At 45.6% G+C, this 23,107-nt stretch overlaps 1 protein-coding gene across 1 annotated transcript in view; it reads left to right on the top strand.

The window, feature by feature from the left end:
- Positions 1-20,883, top strand: part of ARMC2 (armadillo repeat containing 2) — a 104,387-nt gene extending 83,504 nt beyond the window's left edge. Inside the window, exons 13-18 of the mRNA XM_036075291.2 lie at positions 5,216-5,531; positions 11,755-11,877; positions 12,184-12,297; positions 14,610-14,742; positions 15,080-15,240; positions 20,455-20,883. Coding sequence (XP_035931184.1) covers positions 5,216-5,531; positions 11,755-11,877; positions 12,184-12,297; positions 14,610-14,742; positions 15,080-15,240; positions 20,455-20,612 — 1,005 coding nt within the window. The 3' untranslated portion in view covers positions 20,613-20,883. The remainder of the gene's footprint in view (positions 1-5,215; positions 5,532-11,754; positions 11,878-12,183; positions 12,298-14,609; positions 14,743-15,079; positions 15,241-20,454) is intronic.
- Positions 20,884-23,107: the final 2,224 nt, after the last annotated feature.

Here is a 23,107-nt window from a genome sequence, read left to right as displayed (position 1 = left end):
GAGGACCATGCTTGCTCAGGAGGGCATGACGTATTTGAAACTAAAGAGAATATCCCACAGGCTATGACTGGAAGGCACACTGGAGGTCAGGCCTCTTGCAATAGGCGTACCTGCTTGTCTGAGCTCTCGCTGGCTGTAGCTGTTGCTGGGCCCAGTTCCACTTTTATGTAAAATGAGAAAGTCCATACGAACTGGTTATACTGGACTGCTTTCTTTAAACAAAAATTCTCTCTCCTGATTCATCTTCATTTTGATGTTTCAAAATTCATAGCTGTGGTATGAATCTGCAACCTTGTGTTAAATTTAATAAAAATGCTCCAAAAGTTCAGGGTTGATTTATAGGTGGTTCTCAGATACTGTCTGAGAATAGAGGAGAGAATCTGTACCTCGAAGGAGACTTGTATCCTGATGAAATGATTTTCTGCTATGGGTTCAAGCCGTGGTCTCTACAAATTGATAATTTGGACCTCTAATTTTTCAAATCTTTATAGAATATTTAAGTAAGTGGCACTCTGTGGACTTGAGAAGGACTGGGTTGTGGGACAATACATAACCTCTCTATGATACTGTCCGAGGCAGTCCTCTGCACAGTGCCGACCACCCATGGCCAGCCAAGGGGACTTGCGAGGCCCTCTTGCCCCACCGGGGCTTTCAGGATTCCAGATAGGTCAGGACAAGCACCACCTCTGCCAACCTCCTGGGAGACTGCTTCTAGTTTGGCCTATTCCATGTTCCCTAGATTTGCAGAGAATATATTTGACGGGGGATGAAAAGCTGCCTTAGGCAACCCTGAGAAGGAGGACAGACACAGTGAGCATAGCAGCCGCTGGGAGCTCAGTGCTGCAAGCCGCTCAGTCTGCCACCCCCATTTGTTGGTCTCGCATGCCATCCTTCAGTTGGCACCCCGGCTCCCAGGAACCACCCCCTCCTTTTTCCATCCGAAGGCAGGGAAAGGGGTATTGTGGCCGCGTTAACTCTTCCTGTGCTGAAGTCCAGAGCCTCTCCTTCCCACGTGGGACTCGATAATCGATGCCATGTTAGGGTCCACAGGAGAACTGAAGAATTTTAGAAGTCGAAGGGGCCGAGGGAATTTCTCAAAGAAGAAAAGCAGCACTTAGTCTCCCCCAGATTAGACCACGTGCTGCAGTGGATGGAGGTCACTTGAATTTGGAAGGACAGTGATCTCTAAGTCAAGCTGCCTTTTTCTCCAGCCTGGGATGATCTGGTCTGAATACTCCTGGCAGGTCAGCAACGACAGGGCCAGCAACACCTGCTGCGTTCTACGAAGGAGTAAAACAAACACAGGGAGGCAGAGGTGAAGTAGCCTGGGAAGAGGGAGAAGGGAGAAGAAATGGTCCAGCATCCTTCCCAAGACAGCTGTGACATTTGACAGGGTAAATGGAGTACCCTGACATGATTTAGCAAAAAGGATACAACTCCTTTTTACATTTTTTTAAGAAGTCATTCAAAATCACAGAGAAGGTCTTCCCCGTTTTGCTTACCGTGCTTCTGAGGAGATGGGAGAGGGGCACGATCTGGGGCACAGCGTGAAGTCCAGAAACGTCAACAGGGCTCCTGTCGAGTGCGAGTGTGTGAGGGAGGGGACTACCTGAATGGTAGAGCTTGGGAACAGCTTTGTTCAGATGAAAGGACCACACGTTATCACTTTTAATGAATTAATTTGTATGTCTAAATGCTTGGAACAGTGCCTGGCACGTCATAAACGCTGTGTTCATTGCTGCTGCCGCAACTATTATTACGGCTGACTATTATAATTTTTCAGAGGCAGAACTCATGTGGCGGGTCTTTAATCAGAAATCATACATCAAAGTTGATGCAAAAAGCTCCTATTCCTCAGCTTAGAAAATATAAAACGGAATATCCTTCGAGGAACCTTATTGTCAGAAATACCCTCGGTCGTGGGGCGCCTGGGTGGCTCAGTCGTTAAGCGTCTGCCTTCGGCTCAGGTCATGATCCCAGGGTCCTGGGATCGAGTCCCACATCGGGCTCCCTGCTCTGCGGGAAGCCTGCTTCTCCCTCTCCCACTCCCCCTGCTTGTGTTCCTGCCCTCGCTATGTCTCTCTCTGTCAAATAAATAAATAAAATCTTTAAAAAAAAAAAAAAGAAATACCCTCGGTCGTGTTTGGAAAACGTCCTGCTTTTCTGTTGGGTGTGGCCAGGGTGGAGGAGTGCTTTCCTTCCAGAACCCAGGGAGGAGCCTCTGCCATTAGGAATTATGGGAAGTAACCACTGGTTTTATGTCAAGTGACGGGTACTACAATGAAATTGTGTGCTTGTGTTAGATATAAGACCCACAGACTTCAGCTTTTTTAGGGAACCATCTGGTGATCAGAGACAGACAAAGTGACCCCAGTTCCCAGGAAGGGGATTGTCCCACGTCCTCTTTCTCAAGACCCGCTGCTTTAGACCGCCCAACGCACCCCATCCTCTCCTCCAGAGAGCCGGATTTCACACATTTTTCAAGGTTGAATTCAAATCCATTGGAGGTAATTTTGCACACACACACACACTGTTCCCTGGGTGTCCTCTCATCTAAACTCCTCCAAGACCATCGGGTCTGTCCTCACAGTTTAATGCTACTAACATGTTATTGATAGTACATGAAAATGGTTCAGAACAGTGCCCGAATCATTCCTCATGATTTGTGCTTTCCCCGTTTTGTCTTGTTTGCCCTCATAATACAATATTTTCTCCATTCTACGAATGAGTTAATGGAGGCAGAGTGGCTAAGTAAACTCACATGTATGAACTAGACTCACTGGCTCTCCAGCTGGGGATCCTAATCCCTCTCCGTGTCTCGCTTCCTGCTTGGCCCTTTTGGTCTCTGCTCTTACCCCACGTATGTCAGCCTTGTCCTCGCAAATAGCTTAGAAGCTCTTCAGAGCCCCTTCTCTCATATTGTTCCTGTGAGTGTATTCTCCCAGGCCCGGAGCATTCAGACTTATCCACGGACTGGCATTCGGGCTCCCTGTGGCCCAGGAGCCAGTTGTCCCGACTGGATGACTGGCTGCCATGGGTTGCGCACTGAGCAGAGGTTTTTCCCAGGGTGAACTCTCTCCTGGAGCAGCTCCGGTTCTTGCTGGCCTGTCAGCCTCCGACTTTCTTAATGTTGACAATTGGTTCCCAGCTGCACAAGCAGCCGCCTCGCTTCTTCTCCGCCTGCCAGGGAAAACTTTTCTTTCAAGAACAAGCAGGAACAAGTCGGTATTGGCCGAGTCGCCCCAGGCAAATCCAGAAGTCTTGTCCTTGGTCTGTGACCCTCCGCTCTCTGGCAAAAACAGTCCCTGTGCTGCCCACCCCCCACCCCCCAGGTCCCACCTAGACCTGGCTCCCCGACTAAAACAGGTCCAGGCCTCTCCCCTTTGTCCCTGTTGGTTAAGGCTGCTAATTACTACAGATCTGATAAAGCCGGGTTTACTGGGAATCCCTCCTGGTGACATATTTGCTTTTTATTTTATTTTTTATCTTACTTTTTTGGGAAAGATTTTATTTATTTGAGAGAGAGTGCCTGCAAGCTGGGGAGGAGGAGGGAGAAGGACAAGCTGACTCCAAGCTGAGAGCAGAGCCCGACTTGGGGGCTCCAAATCACGACCCTGAGATCAGACCTGAGCCAAAATCAAGAGAGGCTTAAGGGGCTGAGCCACCTAGGTGCCCCACATATTTGCATTTTAAAAGGAGATAATTCCTTAACTGATCGGCAAAAGGTGAGGCAAAGGAGATCCTATAGGACAGGCCCTGTGGGAGGCAGGGCATGGCTGTAGAAAGGACTCCAGGTCAGGGGAATCCTGGGTTCAAATCCTGACTCACTCCTTGCTAGCTGTGTGACCAGGCAGCTTCTACAAACCCCAGTTTCTTGTCTGTCGAATTGCACAGCGCCTGGCACAATGAGAGTTAGCACCCAGATCATTTACAGCCCCTCCGTGAGTGTCTCTTTAAAGTCTCTTCCTGGGGCGCCTGCGTGGCTCAGTAGGTTAAGCGTCTGCCTTCAGCTCAGGTCATGATCCCCAGGGCCCTGGGATGGAGCCCCGCATCAGGCTCCCTGCTCAGTGGGAAGCCTACTTCTCCCTCACCCTCTTCCTCCCCTCGCTCGTGCTCTCTCCCTCTCAAGTAAATAAATAAAATCTTAAATAAATAAATAAAGTCTCTTCCTCCTAGAGGAATTTCCTCACCATCCGTGGGTAGGGGGAAGGCCAACTGTACTCGTTTGTCTGTCTGTTGTTGTAGAATTAAGAACGTAATTGTTTTTGTATCCTGTTTAGTTGTAAATTGTTCTCAGCTTGGGATTTTTAGAAACATTTATTTATTGTGAAATATAGCTGATATGCAGAAAAGTGCATGAAACACACATGTACAATTTAGCAAATCGTGATAAAGGTGTCACCCACATAACCACTATCCTAGTTGAGAAAGAAAAGTACTGCTTTAAAGTGGTATATTTATATGACACAGTGATTCTCAAATGGGGGTGATTTTGCCCCCAGGGGACATTTAAACCTTTTTGGTTGTGGGGCGCCTGGCTGGCTCAGTTGGTAGAGCATGCAATTCTTGATCTCGGGGTCTTGAGTTCAAACAATGATTAAACATTGTTTCTTCTTAAAACAATGGTTAAACCTTCTTGGTTGTGCCATCTGGGGATACCACTGGCACCTCTAGTAGGGGCCAGGAATACTGGGGCTCAACACAGCCCCCCACAGCAAAGCTTATTCTACGCCAGAAGTCTGCGGAGCCCGGTTGGGGAAGAGCGGCTCTCTGATGAACCATTGTGCGGAACACCCGATTTTTGGAAACACAATGCTTCAGTAGGAGGTGAACTCTCAGGGAAAGATTTGGGTGCTCAAGAAACCTGTTAGTGTCAATACTTAGATTTACATAACACGTTATCAGTAATCCTATCCCACTCAACTAATAGTTCTCTGGGAGGATTAAAAAAAAAGCCTAGCCAGAATTTCAGATGAAGGATCTGAAGTTAATAGCCCTTGCTAATAGCATCCCTCAGTTTGTATTCTTTCATTGTTGCCAAATGCTTTTAATCTCCTCTGTCAATTTGCACCGAATCAAGTACTAGACAAGTTAGTAGAAGCCAGATGTGTTCCATTCTACTATTAAGTAGCTCGTGAACAAACTAAATACTGTTCTCTTTCCCAAGACTGGTCCCGGCCCCGGTGCACTTGTAACCGTCTTCCCTTTACTGCAGGATTTAGTCGTCCGTATTGTCTTTATTCTGGGCAACCTGACAGCGAAAAATAACCAGGCTCGCGAACAGTTTTCCAAAGAGAAAGGGAGCATCCCGACCCTGCTGTCATTGTTCCGTACGTTCTACAAACTGGACCTGTGTGCGGAGAAGGGGGCGGCGGGAGCGGAGCAGCCCCAGGCGCCGAGGCCGCGGGCCCAGGCGGAGGACGTGCTCATCAAGCTGACCCGCGTGCTCGCCAACTTAGCCATCCACCCTGGCATCGGCCCGGCGCTGGCCGCCAACCCGCACGCCGTGGGCCTGCTGCTCGCCACGCTGGGTAAGGCCCGCGCCGCCGGCCGCTGCTGCCTGCAGGGGACGCAGCCCCGGGCCCGGCGCGCTGAGGGTTTCGGGAGCGCCTTCGGCTCACTTCAATGAGCCTTCCCAGCTGCAGGCGGGAGAAGTCCTCTTCTGCTCAGAACTGCCTCAAAAGTAATATATATATATATATATAAAATTTTAAAATCCAGATTTAAAAAATATATAAAAATATTTTTTCATATATATATACATATATATGTATGAAAAGAAAAAGAAAAAATAGTTATTAAAACCCACTGAAGTGTACACCTTGAAAAGGGTGAATTTTATGGTATGTGAATTTTATCACAATAAAAAAAAAGTGTACCAATCAAATTGCCAAAAATTGACCAAACTAAGCACAAAGAGTTTAAAATCCTTAATTTTTCCTGGGTTAGTCCACCTGATGAGAGTGTATCTTTTTCTCAGGTTTGTACAGTAACTGCAATTATGGCCCCCAGTCATTCAAGTCCCTTTCCCCCTATTATTCACCACAGCACTCTTCCATAACAAACCACCACAGACTGGGTGGCTTAAACCACAGAAATTTGTTTCCCGTGGTTCTGGAGGCTGGAAGCCCAAGGTCGAGGGGCTGGCCAGTGGGGTCCGGGACGAGAGCTCTCCTCTTGACTTATAGATAGCTGCCTTCTTACCAGGTCATCACATGGCGGTTCCTCAGAGTGTACCCTCAGGAAGAGAGGATGATCTCTCTCTCTTTCTCTTCTTCTAAGACCACCGATCCTATCAGATAAGGACTCCACCCTTCCGACCTCATCTAACTTTACGTGCTAAAACACCTGTCCCCAGTTACAATCACATTGGAGGTTAGGGCTTCCACAAATGAATTTGGGGGAGGGGACACAATTCAGTCAATAATATTCTGCTCCTGCCACCCTCCCCAAGTTCATGTCCTTCTCACATGCAAAACACGTTTATTCCATCTCAATAGCTCCAGAAGTTTTAACTCATCCTGGCATCAACTCTAAAGTCTAAGGGGCAACATCTCATTTTAAATACTAAATCAGATGTTGTGAGACTCAAGATGCGATACATCCTGAGGAAGAATTTCTCTCCTGTGAACCTGTGAAACCGGACATGTTACATGTGTCCAAAATACAGGGGTGGGGCAGGCCTAGGATAGACATTCCCATTCCAAAGGGAGAAACAGGGGAGAAGGAAAAGGTGGCAGTTCCCAGGTAAGTCTCCAAGCTAGCAAGGTGAATTCCATCATAGTTTAAGACTTGAAAGCAATCTTCTTTGGTTCAGCGCTCTGCCTTCCAGACCCACGGGGGCAGTGGTCCGGCTTCCACATCTCTGCCAGTCAGGGTGCCGGGGTTCTGCAGGCTGGGCTCGTCCTCAGGGCTTCGGGGTGAAGGTGTCTGGCCTGTTGAACCTGAGGCAGTGGCCCTGGTTGTGACCTCTCACTCCCCTTTGGGTCATTTCCAGTCTTCTGGAAGAATAATGCCCACTCACAGCCCAATAGCTCTCTCCTCCTGTCCTGTCACACACACGGATAGCTTCCTGTCTCAGAGCCTTTCCGTTCAAACTGGCCATGTTTCTGCCCATGGAATCCCAGAAGCTCTGTACTGATGGATATTCCAGACGCACGCTTGGTTCCCTCTAGCACATGCTTCCGCACTTTTTGCCATAGGGATAGACTGAAAATTTTCCAGATCTTCAGGTTCTAGTTCCTTCTGCTTAACAATTCTTTCTTCAATTCATCTCTCTCTCCTCACGTTTTACTATACTGTCAGGAAAAGCCAAGCCGCTCCTCAAACACTTTTGCTTAGAAATCTCAGCTAAATATCCAATATCGTTGCCTGCAAGTTCTACCTTTCACAAAACACTAGACTGCAAACATCGTTCAGCCAAGTTCTTTGCCCCCTTACAACAACGATCGCCTTTCCTGCAGTTTCCAGTAATCTGTTCCTCATTTCCATCTGAGGCCTCACCAGAATGGCCTTTTATGTCCATATTTCTATCAACGTTCTGTTCATGATTACTGATGTGTTCCCTAAGAAGATGGAAGCTTTCTCTCCAGCTCTCCTCTTTTCTTTCTGAGCCCTCACCCGAACTGCCTTTAACATTTCCCATTTCTAGCATGCACCTCGGACTCCTCCAGCCTCCCTCATCCCCAGCTGCAGAGCTGATGCCACACTTTGAGGAACTTGTTACAGCAGCACCCCTTTTCTTGGTACCAACACCCGTCCCAGTCTGCTAGGCTGCTACAACGAAACAGCATAGACTGGGTGACTGCAGCAACAGATGCGTGTCCTCACACTCTGGAGCCCAGAAGTCTGAGATCAGGCTGACATCATGGCTGCGTTCTGGTGAGGTCTGTCATCCTGGCCTGGGGATGGCTGCCTTCTCACTGTGGCCTCACACGGCCTCTGCTGGCGTGCGCCCTCGGAGAGCATGCGCTCTCGCTCTCTTCCTCCTTTTCTGTTTGTTAAATTAAATTAAATTTATTTATTTGTCAGAGAGAGAGAGAGAGGGCACACACACAAGTCGGGGGGGGCGGCAGGCAGAGGGAGAGGGAGGAGCAGGCTCCCCACTGAGCAGGAAGCCCAATGTGGGGCTCGATCCCAGGATCCCGGGATCATGACCTGAGCCGAAGACAGACGCTTAACGACTGAGCCAGCCTGGTGTCCCCCTTCCTCTTCTTATAAAAGCCACCAGCCCTACTGGATAAGGGTTCCACTCTTATGACCTCATTTAATCTTAATTACCCCTTAAAAGCTGTATTTCCAAATACAGTTGCATTAGGGCTTCAACATATGAATTTTGGGGAGGGGGCATAATTCAGTCTATAGCACCCCCTTCCACTTTTTAGGCTTTGTCATTTCCCGCAGGCATCCCTGGCCACCAGTGAGCAGGGAAATTAACTGCCGCACAGAGTGATCAACTTAGCTACGACTTACCAAGCTCTGGAAGATTCTCTTGCTGTAAGAAACATTACTGCCTGATGAAAATGATGTTTTGGGGTAGCCTTTGAACTATGCCCCTGCTCTTCATTAAGATCCGTATTGAGTCCTGAGTGCGCAGTGAGTCCTATGCTAAAGGAGGTTTATCTTAGCCTGCTCAGGCTCCGTATAACTACCAGAGACGGGGGGCTTGAACAACAGACATCTATTTTCTCACAGTTCTGGAGGCTGGAAGCCCAAGGTCAAGGTGCCAGCAGGGTTGGCGTCTGGCGACGATGCTCCTTCTGGCTAGCAGATGCTACTTTCCTCCTCTTGTAAGGGTAGGAGCCCTATTGGATGAGGGCCCCGTCCTGATGACGCATTTAACCCTTCACCGCCTCCTTGCAGGCCCTCGCCCCAGATCCAGTCACACTGGGGGTGACTTCACGTTGGAGCTTCTCCATATGAATTTGGAGAGGAACGCCAACATTCAGTGCATAACAAGGTTTAAAAACATGTAGTGTCTGCTTTCTAGGAGCTCCAAGTCTATGGTGGAGGCATGGCAGGTGCTTGGACAGGAAACTGATGATAAGCACCAACAGCAAGGCGTACACAGGACATGAGGCCCGAGGAGTTGGAACCCCAGGACTTGTCTCTAGAGGCCAGTCTCATTGCAGAGGGTATTTAAAAAAAAAAAAAAAAGGCGCCTGGGTGGCTCAGTCATTAAGAGTCTGCCTTCCGCTCAGGTCATGATCCTGGGGTCCTGGGATTGAGCCCCGCATCGGGCTCCCTGCTTGGTGGGAAGCCTGCTTCTCCCTCTCCCACTCCCCTCTGCTTGTGTTCCTGCTCTCACTGAGTCTCTCTCTGTCAAATAAATAAGAAATCTTTAAAAAAATAATAAAAAGAAAAAAGAAAATTTTAAAAAATGTTTCTAATAAGGACTAGCCCTTCCAGCAAGCTCCCAGATTTAGACATTTGCTGCCTTAGCGGCAAGCTCCAAATTCTAGACTGACTTACATCCGTGAGCCAGCTGCACAGGGCTGTGTGATTCTCTCCAGCCCTCTGGCAGCAAATGATTGCCCAAGGCGGCTCTAGTGGGCACTCAGGAAGATGCAACGGAAAGAGCAGATGGTTGAGTCAGAAACACCCAGATTCAGATGTGGGTTCTATGAAGTCAGGCCTCTATTTAACGCCGCTCAGCCTCAGTGGTCTCATATGTAGAATGGGATATTAGGAGGTTAATGTGGACTGAATTGTATCTGCCACTCCTCAGCTTCATATGTTGAAGCCCTAACCCTCAGTGTGATAGTATTTGGAGATGGAGCCTTTGGGAGATCATTAGGTGTAGACAAGGTCATGAAGCTAGGGTGCTCGTGGTGGGATTAGCGTCCTTATAAGAAGAGACGCCAGAGAGCTTGTTCTTGCTTTCTCTCCACCATGTGAGGACATAGCGAGAAGGTGGCCATCTGTAAGCCAGGAAGGGTTCTCACCAGAACCCAACCACGCTGGCATCCTGACCCCAACTTCCAACCTCTAGAACTCTGAGAAAAGAAATTTCTGTTATTTAAGCCCCAAATCTGTGGTATTTTTTTATGGTGGCCTGAGCTGAGACAGATGCACCTTTAGAGTATGAATTATTGTAGGTTCAAATGCTTATAAGGGCATTTGAAGTTTTATTAATCGTTTACTTTTGTGGGGCTGAGTGCGCGTACCATGCTTGATGCTGTTGTGATGGATGCCTGGTAGCTGTGGGGACCCCCCCCCCTTGCCCTAGATGCCAGACACCATACAGAAGGTGGTGCTACGGAAGACCTACCCTTTCCTTCCCTGGACGAGCTAATGAATTTTCCTCCCAAGGCAAGAGAAAAAAACCAGATTCCCGAACACTGCCCTGGGTCTAGTGTCATCAGTCTGGAGGTGGAGGGAACTAGGGCTCCTAACTGGCTTTTCTACATCTGCTGGGAGGTGAGTCTGGAGGCTGAGTGAAAGGCAGGGACAGACTCACTGAGGGTCTCATGTGCTGAGTAAGAGCTCAATCCTTCACTCGTTGGTGCATTCAGCAGCTATTTATTGAGCACCCCTATGTGCCAGACTGTTCTAGCTGCTGGGAATGCAACAATAAATAAAACAGACACATCCCTAGTCTCGTAGAGCTTACATGTTAGGACCAGAAGACAAACGTTAAACACATAACAGGTCAGATAATTACATGTGCTATGGAGCAGATAAAAGTAGGATAGGGGAAAGAGAGTAATGGATGCTATTTTATGTAGGGAGGTTAAGGAAACTATGTTCAATAAGGTGATGTCCCAACAACAACCTGAAGGATGTGAGGAGTGGACCAAGTGGATAACTGGAAACAGTATATTCTAGACAGAGGGAATAGCAGTGCAAAGGTACAGGAAGGATCATGTTGATATGTTAAAAAAAAAAAAAAGGGCAAGAAGACCAGTGTGGTTGGCACTGGGGACCTGAGATATCAGAACTGGGGCTGCCCAGGGGCGCCTGGGTGGCTCAGTTGGTTAAGCATCCAACTCTTGATTTCAGCTCAGGTCAGGAACTCAGGGGTCGTGAGATCGAGCCCTGAATCGGGATCCACGCTGGAAGTGGAACCTGCTCAAGATCCTCACTCTTCCTCTCCCTCTGTGCCCCCCCCCCAAAAACTGGGGCTGCCCAGGTACGGCCTGAGGCCCAAGTAGGACAAGTGATGTTAGCTGATTTACTATTAAAGGATTGCTGTGTTAAGGATAGACTCGGAGGAAGGTGAAAGAAGAGAAGCCAGTTATGAGGTGAGGGATGGGCCAGGTGGTAATAGAAGAAGTGAGAAGTGATCAGATTCTGTGTGTTTGGAGGGCAGCATGGATAGGAGTTATGGACAGATGATGCCCTAAGGGTCATTCTGCTGAGAGGTGGAGGAGTGAGGAAGAGACTCACAGGGTAGAGCCCCCAGGAGAGCTCAGGAACACTGCAAACCAGTGGGGATGAGACACAGCTTGGCTTGCCGGTGTGTTGGCACCTTCACTTGACTATAATCACAGAACCTAGATCAGCCCAATTTTTCCAGACCCCCTGTGGAGGGATTGAGCTTAGAGTGTTCTAGAACCTGGTCAGGAGTGGTCCCCTGTGTTTGGTGCATTTCCCTGTAGGGAGAGTCCTGGGAAGTAAAGCAGGAAACAATGTCCCTGCACGGACTTCGTCGGGGACAACGGCTTGACCCTGGCGCTGCTGCTGGGACAGTTAGGAGGTCATGTTTCTGCCCCAGCGATGAGTCTTCATACATTCTTCCTAACTTTCTTTCAGAACACAAGTCAATTGAGGATTGTGAGGAGCTGGTGATCAATACTACAGCCACAATCAACAACTTATCTTACTACCAAGTGAAGAATTCCATAATTCAAGACAAAAAGCTATATATTGCTGAATGTAAGCTTCAGAATTGGGTTTGTGTAGATGAATGTTTAAGATTTCGACTTTATTAACGAAACGCAGAACTGGTGTCATTCATATTTTCTGATTTCTTGTACAATATCAAAGAGCCCGATTTGATTCTAAGAAATCAGAATATGGGGGAAAGGTAGGGTCTTAGTTCTTGCTAAAGTCCCTTATAGTTTGTGTGTTATTGTCACTTTAAAATTTTGAGTTACTGATATTTAGTATGATCTGATGTCTAACAGCCTTGAAATTAAAAGTTAAATTCACTGATTTTATGTCTCTGGTCCCCAAACCCAGTGCTCATAAAGCTTCTTGTGAGTAATAACATGGATGGAATCCTAGAGGCTGTGCGTGTTTTTGGAAACCTCTCCCAGGACCAGGACATCTGCGATTTCATTGTGCAGAAAAATGGTGAGTTGATGACACTTAATGTTCATAAGCATGTTCTTCTTGCCAGTAAGCAGATAAGCAGTTTTGAGCGTGGGTCATGACAACTTGTTTCCGCCCTCGGACGAGCAGTGCTTTACATTCCCCTCCACCCGTGCTTACGGCCTTCAGCTCCACATGCCGAGATAGACCTGGACAGTGTTCTCCCTGTTCCTCTCTCATCTGTGAGTGGTCTTCAGAGCTCTGAGACGGCATGTGTATGTGTGTGTGTGTGTGTGTGTGTGTGTGTAAGGGAAACAAGTAATCTACAGTCACCATTACTGTCCTTGAGAACGGACTCAAGAGACATTCTCCTTCATGTACTAGAACGTCCATAACAGTACAGCTTGTAATAGCAAAAAATGGAAAAAGCCTAAATGTAAATACATTATGACATTCACACAACAAAAAGTTCTATATCGGGGGGCCTGGGTGGCTCAGTTGGTTAAGCGTCCAACTCTTGATCTCAGCTCAGCTCTTGATCTCAGGGTCGTGAGTTCAAGCCCTGCCTTGAGCTCCACACTGGGCAGTGGAGTCTACTTACCAAAAAAAAAAGTTCTACATCAATTAAAATAAATGAACTAGAGGTTCACGGATCAACATGAATCAGCCTCAAACATGTAATACAGGAGCGAAAAAGCTAGTGATAGCAGGGTAGATAAAGAATAATGCCGGGGCGCCTGGGTGGCTCAGTTGGTTAAGCGACTGCCTTCGGCTCAGGTCATGATCCTGGAGTCCCTGGATCGAGTCCTGCATCGGGCTCCCTGCTCGGCAGGGAGTCTGCTTCTCCCTCTGACCCTCCCCCCTCTCATGTACTCGCTCTCTCTCATTCTCTCTCTCTCAAATAAATAAATAAAAATCTTTAAAAAAAAAAAAAAAGAAGAATGCCATTAAGTAGGTTTTAGAACATGCATAACAATCATGAGTATTGTTCATGTAAGGTACTTACGTAGTAATGGTATAAGGTACAAATGGCATTTGGAAATAAGACAGAAGTCACCTTTGGAGGGGAAGGGATGCCCAAAGATATAAAATTGGGTTCATAACTTTTTATTTCTTAAACTAGGTGGTGGGTACCCAAATAACCATCCTCTATATGTCTTAAATATTTCATGTAAGAATAACTAAAAATTCCTAATTATCGATGATAGCAAATTTAGATAATACAAATATTAGGGGGGGAAGCAGCAGCAGTAAACTGTCACTCATCATCTCACTCCCCCAGAGAGTATAAACTGTTAACGTTTCGGTGTACATTTTTAGATCTTGTTTTTTTTTTAAGATTATTTATTTGAGAGAGAGAGACAAGAGCGCACATGTGCATGAGTGGGGGGAGGGGCAGAGGGAGAGGGAGAAGCAGACTCCCCACTGAGCAGGGAGCCTAACGCGGGGCTCGATCCCTGGACCCCCGCCCGTGCCGGGGATCACGCCCTGAGCCGAAGGCCAGGACCCCCAGGATCATGACTTGAGCCAAAGGCAGACACTTCACCGACTGAGCCACCCAGGCGCCCCCATTCTTTAGACTCTGAAACACACACATATATGTGTCTGACCGATCCATGGGACCAAAGTCAGAGCAGGATGGCCACATGTCAGGTGTGGCGGAGAACAGGAGGAGGCAGAGGACACACTTTATCCAACCTCCCCCAAACTTTTGCCCGGCCCCTGCTGGGGGTGTTAAGAAAACAGGACAAAGAGTTCCATTTCCTAGAAGTAAAGGAAAGTGGTTCCCAAAGGTGGGGGGCCTGTCTTGACCTGAGCTGCCCTCTACCCTGGAAGCCCTGCCTTGCTACGGGCCGGTTTCCAGCCCCCTGAGCAAGTCTTCTCTTACAAACCCTGGAAAACTTTAGAGAAGATCTCAACAGGAGCCTACAATCCTCCCCCGGGGTTGTGTATTTAAAGAAAATTGCTGGTGAAGGTTCAAAAAGGCCCTTAAGAAGAATCAGATGTTAGAGATGAATGCCACCCGTGTGGTTGGACCCAAGATTTTTTTTTTCCCCCTTTTCTACCAGAAGGGACTGTATCATTGCCCTGGAGAGGGAGCTGCTGTCTGGGTCAGATACAGCATTACTTGGGGACCGAGGACCTGGGGGATGGGGAGCAGGTTCTAGATGCAGTGGATGTTGGCAAACCCGAGGCTGGGCATGGCGAAAGCCTTAGGAAGAATGGATTAAGTCCCCTAGCAGAGTTTCCAGTTTTGTGAGCCACTCCCCATTTCCCCCTTTGCCATTTGTAAAATAAGGCACATCTGGGAACCCTGAGCTTTACTAGTCTGCATTTATTCTCTACCCTCCCAGTACATAAGTTCATGATTGCACTGCTGGATGCCAAGCATCAGGATATTTGCTTTTCTGCCTGTGGTGTTCTCCTAAATCTCACTGTGGATAAAGACAAGCGTGTCATCCTGAAAGAAGGAGGCGGCATTAAAAAGTAAGTTTCAAGGTGTGGAGTCCTGACTCTCTCATAGTCTCCCAGGGAGCTTGGGTCCCTCTTGTCATTCTCCCAGGGTGGAGGTATTTCAATGTTTGGAACCGCCAAGCTACGACTAAAGAGGGAATTTAAGTTCCACTGGCCTCTTAAAATAATTCAGAAGTAGGTTATTATTGCTTTGTAGCTACTTAAATTTGTAGATGTGAAAATTTTAAAAATAATCACTGAATTACATATAATACATATTAAATAATGCAGAAGGATAATCATTATGCTAAAAATACAAAAAAGAGATTCTGACCTAATGACTTCTCAATTTGACTTTTTTAAAACTCAGGTTGGTGGATTGTTTAAGACATTTTGGTCCTACCGATTGGCAGCTGGCCTGCTTGGTTTGCAAAACTTTATGGAACTTCAGTGAAAATATCACCAATGCTTCATCGTGTTTTGGAGATGAAGACACCAACACGCTCTTAGTCCTGCTGCCATCATTTTTAGGTAAGACTCCTGACTGTGAGTCTGTGAGTTTTATCAGAGTAAGAGAATTTTTTTTTCTGTGACCTGCATGAATAAAGATTGGTATGTGTTTGAGTAGCTGTGTAAATTTGGACATATCTGGAAGAGGCTGAATATTATTTACAGTGGGGACACAAGGACGTTTAACTCATTGGATACTGTCATGATTTCTGTCGCTTTTTTTTTTTTGCATTTTTATAGACTGCCTAATTCCAAGATTTCAGCATAAATTATTGCTACTGTTTAAAAACATATAGATGTTGCAATTGAGAAAATATGGCTAAAAGCTACTCTGAATTAAGTCATGCTTTTATCTATGCATTTTATTTTTTTTTAAAGAATTCTTTATTTTGAGAGAAAGAGAATGAGAGAGTGAGCATGGGGGGTGAGGAGGGACAGAGGGAGAGAGAGAATCTTAAGCAGACTCCCTCCTGAGCATAGAGCCTCATGTGGGGCTCAATCTCACAACCCTGAGATCATGACCTGAGCTGAAACCAAGAGTCAGAAGCTTAACTGACTGAGCCACCCAGGTGCCTCCAGATCCATACATTTTAATTAGCAGCTATATTAATTATAATGTGGAGGAGCATCTGTGAAACAATTTTGATATTACAGTGGGGTTCAGACCATTGAAAGGCAGGAAATCACTGATACAAAGCAAAGGTAAGAGGATAATTTCTTACACTAAAAAAAAGAAGGTTTTTTAGGAGAATTTTTTTTCATCCTGGGTTAGGTCTAAAAACAATGGTTTGAGTAAGTAAATGAGCGTTTTCTATAATCCTTTCCCCCAAATGGGGGCAATGTCCCTACCATTGCCCAGGCACTGTGTTGGATCAGCAAGGCTAAGTGGAGAGGCTCAGTGTGACTTAGCAGTCCTGGATTCAAACCCTCGTGCTCTCCTGTGGTGTGATTCGACCAGAGAATTTCAGGACCGGTCTTTTCATATCTATGATGGGGACATGGTAATTCCTGCCTCGCTCCAGGGAGTAGTGAGGATCATATAGAGCGCATCAGGAAAAGACCAGAGGACCATAGCCGGACAATTCTGAGTTTAAAACCTTGCTTTAGTCACTCCTAAGTTTTTGACGTTGGGCTTAACCTCCCTAAATTTATATTTTCTCATCTCTAAGCTAGGGACAATCGATGGGCACTTTGCAGAGTTTTTGGACTGGTACAGGAGATACATGCAGAGAGCCTGATAGAGTCCGGGCCCCACAGCCTGACCGTGAAGGTGCTTTGTAAATTCTACGTGTTGTAACAATGTTATTAAACAGGAGCTCAGAACCAGAAGTTATCTGAAAGACTTGGGATTGCTAAATTGATGTGAAATTTGCTTTTTCCCCGGTAAAAATAATTGTGTGTGTGTAGGAGTGAGAAAAAATGAACATGATTTTAAATCATTGAGGTTCACAGTGTGCTCTGTGACCGCTGAGCTTTCTTAGGTTGCCAGGAACAGAAGTCCGTGCTCAACTTGCCTTAATTCAGTTCTCAGGTATGGCAGAACATTGGAATCAGGTGTGGAATTTAAAGAACACACACTTGTCCTGACCCCATCCCCAGAAATTCTGATTTAGGAACTCTGGGGTGAGGCCCATTGTCTGCATTTTTTTTTTTTTTCAAAGTCCCACAGGTGAGTTTGCTCTGCAGCCAGGCTTGAGAACCCCTCCCCTGGTTAATGAAGGACTTTAAGGGAAGGATGCACCTTGCCCAAAGCCTGCTGGAGAGGCACTGGAAGGTCGTTCTGGATGAAACCAGAGTCCGCGACTGACCCCTACAGTAGCAGGCCGTCAGCTGCTCCGCCCTGCTGGAGACGCAACTCTGCTCTGTGTCTGCTGGTCTGCACAAAGTCCCTGTAGGCTCCCGCTCGGGCCTGGCTCCAAGTAGCTCAAGGCTGCTGCTTGCTGCCCACGGCAGGAGTCTCCTCCGCTGTTGGCTCACCTTCTATTTGTCTTGCATTTGGGGAAGAGGTGTGATTGGTTCCGTGCATCACTCCCTGGGGCTATAGGGCCTTCAGGGCTTAGTCAGCAGCTGCCTCCACCACAGGCTGTCCCTGGCTTCCTTTTGCACTTAGGTCCAGGGCAGTCAACCATAATAGCAAAATGGCGGGGCGTGGGACACAAGGGCCCCTTTGAAGCGGGTGTGGGCACGGCCAGCTCATCGGCAGGTACAGAACCTGGCAGGTGCTTCATTCTAGTAGGCCCAGTGCCTGCTCGCCCTCCATCAACCTTCCCTTAGAACCAGGTTGGGCCTGTCCTTGTGCTTCCCCAACCTCTGAGCCTTTGCGTGTGCCGTACCCCTTACCCGCCTAGCCAGGTGCTGCTGTCCCGGCGGACCCTTTCCACATCCCTTTTCAAGCCCATGGTCTAGTCGTAGGAAATTTGTACTTCTTAAATAGCAATCATGAACGCTGTAACTTCTCCTGTATTATTGTTTTGTAACTTTTATCTTGTTTCCCCACTCTAGTTGAGCCACGTTAGGGAAAGAATATTGCCTCATACGAAGGTCCTTGATAGATGCCTGTGGACTGGCTAACTTTCTAAATCCACCCTCCCCCTCCCACCCCCAACCCCTGGAAGGGGACTGTGTCATGGGTAACAAAAATAAAGCCAGTTGATCAGGGAGCCAAGCAACCGGCACTGTGTGTGTGTCAGGGATTTCCCAGGTGATCACAAGGCCCTCCTTACAACCCTAAGGACTGGCTGTTTCCTGGTATCTCCCTCCACAGACCCTTGTTTCTGACAGGGCTGTAGCTGCGTCTGACCAGTTGGGCAGCAGCAAGTCCTATGGATATGAGGGGTGAGAGGGGTGAGAGTGGGCTTGAATTGCAGTTCTTGCACAAAGATAGCCAACTCTTGATCTCAGGGTTGTGAGTTCGAGCCCCACACTGGGTGTAGAGATTACTTAAATAAATTTTTTAAAAATTGCATTAATAAGCCCATTCCAAACAGCATGGACCATGAAGACTGTGCCTTATAATAGGGCAATAATTAAACCCTCAATAGCTACCTGGTGCTGACTGCAAGCTGCAAGATAGTGTAGTGAGTAGGAGAAGCTTTTATTGATGCTGCAGGATACTTAAGCTATAATAGAGATTGTGATATAATGATCACTGAGAAATTTGTTTTGAGTTCTTTACCCCTTTCTATACCTTTCTAATCCCTTGCTTTAAATTTTAGTATTAGAAGTATGCTGTGCACGAAGAAAGCTTAAGAATGATTGGTTACTAAATCAGTGCTCTTCACGCTGTTTCCAGCATCTTTAAAAAAATGAGGTAGCAAAGAAAGAAAATACCAGAATATATCACATGTAGCAAGGCGAAGTATTCTATTGTGAAAAAGTTGTTATTTGTACATAAGTTTGTAAGTAACAATGTACAGTCATGACCTACGTGTTTTTTAGGTCACAGTCAAGAGTTTGAAAATCACAGATCTCAATTCACCTCTGCCACCTTGGCAGTCAAGTTCCAAAATGTAATACTTTCTTAAGTATTTGCCTATTTACTTTGAAACTGCAGACTGCTTTTCTCTTAGCTGTAGCTATTTGGCCACTTTTGTTATCTTGTCTAACCTGATTTACAAATTAATAGGGTCCGAGTGTGGATTAACTAATTCGAGGCCAAACCTCAAGAAAAGTAATACAGTCTTGACCTTAGATTGAAAAAAGCCCCAAAACGGCCAAATCGAGATTTGCTAAACCTACTAAATCCAACCAAAGCCCCGGCAGAGGAAGGAAGTGCCAAGCCAAGCCTCTTGAATAAGAGAATTCATTGTCTCCTAGAAGTCTGTGCTCAGAAAACCTGGAGGAGTGAGCCAGAAGATGATGTAGAAATCCGAAAGTGCTGTGTCTCTCAGGCTCCTCTTGTCTGCAGGTAGCCCGGTGGGAAGGGCTTTGAAGGCGCCAAATGCCACCTGCATCCTCCTGTCAAGGCCTGGTTAGCGCGTGGCTGGGGAGATCCAGGTTTGCTCGCCGGGCCTCCGTGGAGCACCTTGCTGGAGTGTTTGTGCAGAACTTCTCTCAGCACTACATAGCTGTCCTCTTGCTTGGGGGAGGGGAGGGGACAAACGGGGGATTCCGGGCCCCCTTATCTCGTGCTGAGTGCCTCCACTAACACCAGCAGTGCCAAAGTACACAGGATCAAGGAAAATAGTGTAGAAAATTTGATGTAGACAGTAATAAAGCATTTTATAATGGGATTTTAATTGGCCCCATGGAAAAAAAAAAAGTTTGCTCGTTCTGTAAGGAGCCATATTTGTGGTCACTTTCGGGCTGCGTGGTTCCCACTTAGAAAGTCGGCCTCCGCCACAGACCTTGGAAGTGGTGGAGCCGATTTTCTGAGTGGCAGGCCGGTGCATTTTCCTGAAGTCCTTCACATGGGGCGTGAAGCCCAATATAAACAAGTAAAAATGCCGTGGCAGGTTGGCACAGAGACCTTTGTGGCCATTTATCTTCCTATTTGGGTTGGACATACTTACGGTGTTTGCAGAACTCAGGGTGCCCTTGGACTAAGAAGCAAGCTAAGGCTGTAATTTTGCTGCTTTTTTTTTTTTTTTTTTTACTAGTGTTTTTTGAATTATGCGTAGAGTCCCTGGGATTCTAATACTCCTGGGATTCTCAGAGTCTCCTACTATTCACTGTTATTGGCAAGAGCGCGGGGGATTGCCTTTTCCAAGCAGCACGTTGGGGCTACTTTGAAGCCAGCAAAATTGATTTTCAAGTCAAGTTTACAGTGCCAAATTCAACTGTGCTACTTTCCCAAAAGATTTCCTGACTTCTTTTATATCTGTCAATCGTTAAAGTAATTAACTTTTCTAATGTGCAGATAAGGAAGTAACTATTAATATTTTGTCTCTTCTGAGAAATTGTGATCTGACTTTTGGATGTGCACTTACATAGAAACACTTAGGGATTAGCTGAAATAAGAGCTCAATTCCATCTAGGATTTTTTTCTTTTGAGAAGATTATTGTCCTTTTTTATTAAGAGATTATGAATATTTTAAAATAAGTATAGTCTAAAGCGCCAAAGAGAGTAAAGAACTCCTTCTATAACACAACATTTTAACCCCCAAATCATATCTGTGTCCTATTGGAATCAGAGATGACCCAGGATAAGTTTAACTTACGCCAACAAAAATTAAACTTTATCCAATAGGATTACATTTCTGAATAATCGCTGTAATTTTAATTTTTCCGATATAGATGAAGACCTAGCACTGGATGGCAGTTTTGACCAAGACCTAAAAAACTATCACAAACTCCAATGGGAAACAGAATTCAAACCTGTGGCACAGCAGCTTCTAAACAGAATTCAGAGTCATCACACCTTCCTGGAACCCCTGCCTATTCCTTCTTTCTAACAGATGCAGCTTAACAACAGAAACAGGAAGTCAGGTCTCCTTCATTCTTGAGCAGTGGTAACAAACACGAACATTTGTTTTTCTGTATTGGCAAATATTGAAAGTTTTTCAGATACTGATTTTAGGGAGTAGTCTAAGGATTTTAAAAGAAATAAGCATTTTTTTCTCATTAGGTATTATGGAAAAATGAATATAAATGTACTTTCTGCTACGAGAAATGTAAGATGAAAATATATCCATGGTTTTTCTAAGTAAATGACTTTTTCTTCTATTCTCTAGTCAATACTTCAGTTCTAATCTTAAAATCCCAATTTAACAATTCTGGAATTTAAGTGTTTCTCAGTTCAGTAGTTAAATGAACTATGCGATGAAGAAATTAGATTTTTGTATATAGGAAGAATGGTGGTCAACACTATGAGGAACACATTCCTGCATAAACATCTGTACTAATTCTTACATCCTCCAATAATAATTTTCTGGTTAGGTACTAGTATTTTTCTGGTTTTATTAAGAGCAAGAGTAAGCAGAAACATTTAGAAAGACTACTTTGGGCAATCTACTCTTTATTAAATAAGTAAAATAAGTGGAAAAGGGAGTATCTTACCTCTTTCTTCTCATTTGAAATAAAATGACCAGACCAGACCGTCCTTCCTAATTGTAATTTTCTGTGACTAGGGAGGTGATATAATGTCCTAGAAAGGGTCTAGGCTTAGGTATATGGCAGATCTCCGTTTGAATCTTAGCTATCTCCTGCTTCGGCCTTGGGCAAACAACTTAATTTCTTTAGCTTCAACTGTAAAATGGGAATATTTTATTATAGTTTAGTTTGGAAAAAAAAAAAACATTAAATGGGCAAATTGCCTAGCACAGTGTCTGATGTGGTTAGTAGGTGCTCAATAAATAACATTATGATGGTGATTAGTTTATTAGTTTGCCATTCTTTGCAGGGTAAGTTTGGCCATTGAATAAATGATAAAAACCAAAGAAACTGAGATTACCATTATCCTATATTAGCCAAGTGAAGATTTGGAAATAAAAGTAGATACACTACTCTGCTCGGAGAAAAGCTGTTATTAATGGCTCTTCACCCTGCAAAATGCCAAGACTGATGGGAAGAAGGCAGGCATGCAGGTACCCCAGACTGGATGGCTCTCAAAGACCAGTAGAAAATACCTAAATTTCCAGGAAGAAATAGACTTTCGTAGGGCCCTTCTAGTCTGGGGCTTGTCTCTGGTGAGGACTCAGCAAAATCCCCTGGGGACACGCCTTATTGTATAGCGTGATGGGCTCATCTCTCAAAACCATTTAAGGATCTAAGTGTTTTTACAATTTTTAAATTTTTTTTTTATCCATGGCAGGCTATATATTCTACTTTCAGTGAAAAAGATTAAACTAGGGGCGCCTGGGTGGCTCAGTCATTAAGTGTCTGCCTTGGGCTTAGGTCATGATCCCAGGGTCCTGGGATCGATTCCCACATCAGGCTCCCTGCTCAGCGGGAAGCCTGCTTCTCCCTCTCCCACTCCCCCTGCTTGTGTTCCTGCTCTCGCTGTCTCTCTCTCTGTCAAATAAATAAATAAAATCTTTAAAAAAAAAAAAAAAAGATTAAACTATTTCCCCCCCTAAAAGAGCCCCCTCAGTATTTATAACTAATATAATTCATGGTGGAATACTACTATACCTGTTCTCCTTCATATAAACTCCTCATCTTCAGACTCATAGGCAAGCTGGACCTTTTGGAGCCATCTATCTGCCCCCCCCCCTTAAGATTTTATTTTTTAAGTGAGCTCTACATTGAACATGAGACTCGAACTCCCAACCCTGGGATCAAGAGTCGCATGTTCTACTGACTGAGCCAGCCGGCGCCCCTGCCTTTTTAAAAAAGTGATAAAAAACACATAACATAAAATTGACCGTACTATTTTTAAGTGTACAGTTCAGTAGCATTAGGTATATCACATTGCTCTGCAACAGAACTCTAGAACTTTTTCATCTTGCAAAACTAAAACTCTATATCTGTTAAAAAAAAAAAAAAAATCTCCATTTCCTCTTCCCCGCCCCCCCCCCAGCTCCTAGCAACCTCCATTCTACTTTGTTTCTATGAATTTGCTTAGTTCAGATACCTCACATAAGTGGAATCATACAGTATTTGTCTTTTTGTACTGGCTTATTTCACTTAGCATAATGTCCTCCAAGTCTGTCCATGTTGAAGCATGTGACAAGATGTTCTTTTTAAAGCTGAATGATATTTCCTCGTATGTAGATCCCATATTTTGTTTATCCAGTCCTCGATCAGTGGGCATTTGGGTTGCTTCTACCTCATGGCTATTGTGAATCATGCTGTTTTGAACATGGGTGTATAAATAGCTCTTTGAGATCCTGCTTTCAGTTCTTTTGGGTATACATCCAGAAGTGGAATTACTGGATCATATAGTAGTTCTATTTTTAATTTTGGGGGGAATATTTATACTGCTTTCCACTTAGGCTGCACTGTCTTA

The sequence above is a fragment of the Halichoerus grypus genome, chromosome 9, assembly GCF_964656455.1.
Source record: "Halichoerus grypus chromosome 9, mHalGry1.hap1.1, whole genome shotgun sequence".
NCBI classification, from domain to species: Eukaryota; Metazoa; Chordata; class Mammalia; order Carnivora; family Phocidae; genus Halichoerus; species Halichoerus grypus.
Note: the sequence above shows the minus strand (reverse complement) of the source record. Positions and strands in the feature narration are given on the sequence as shown.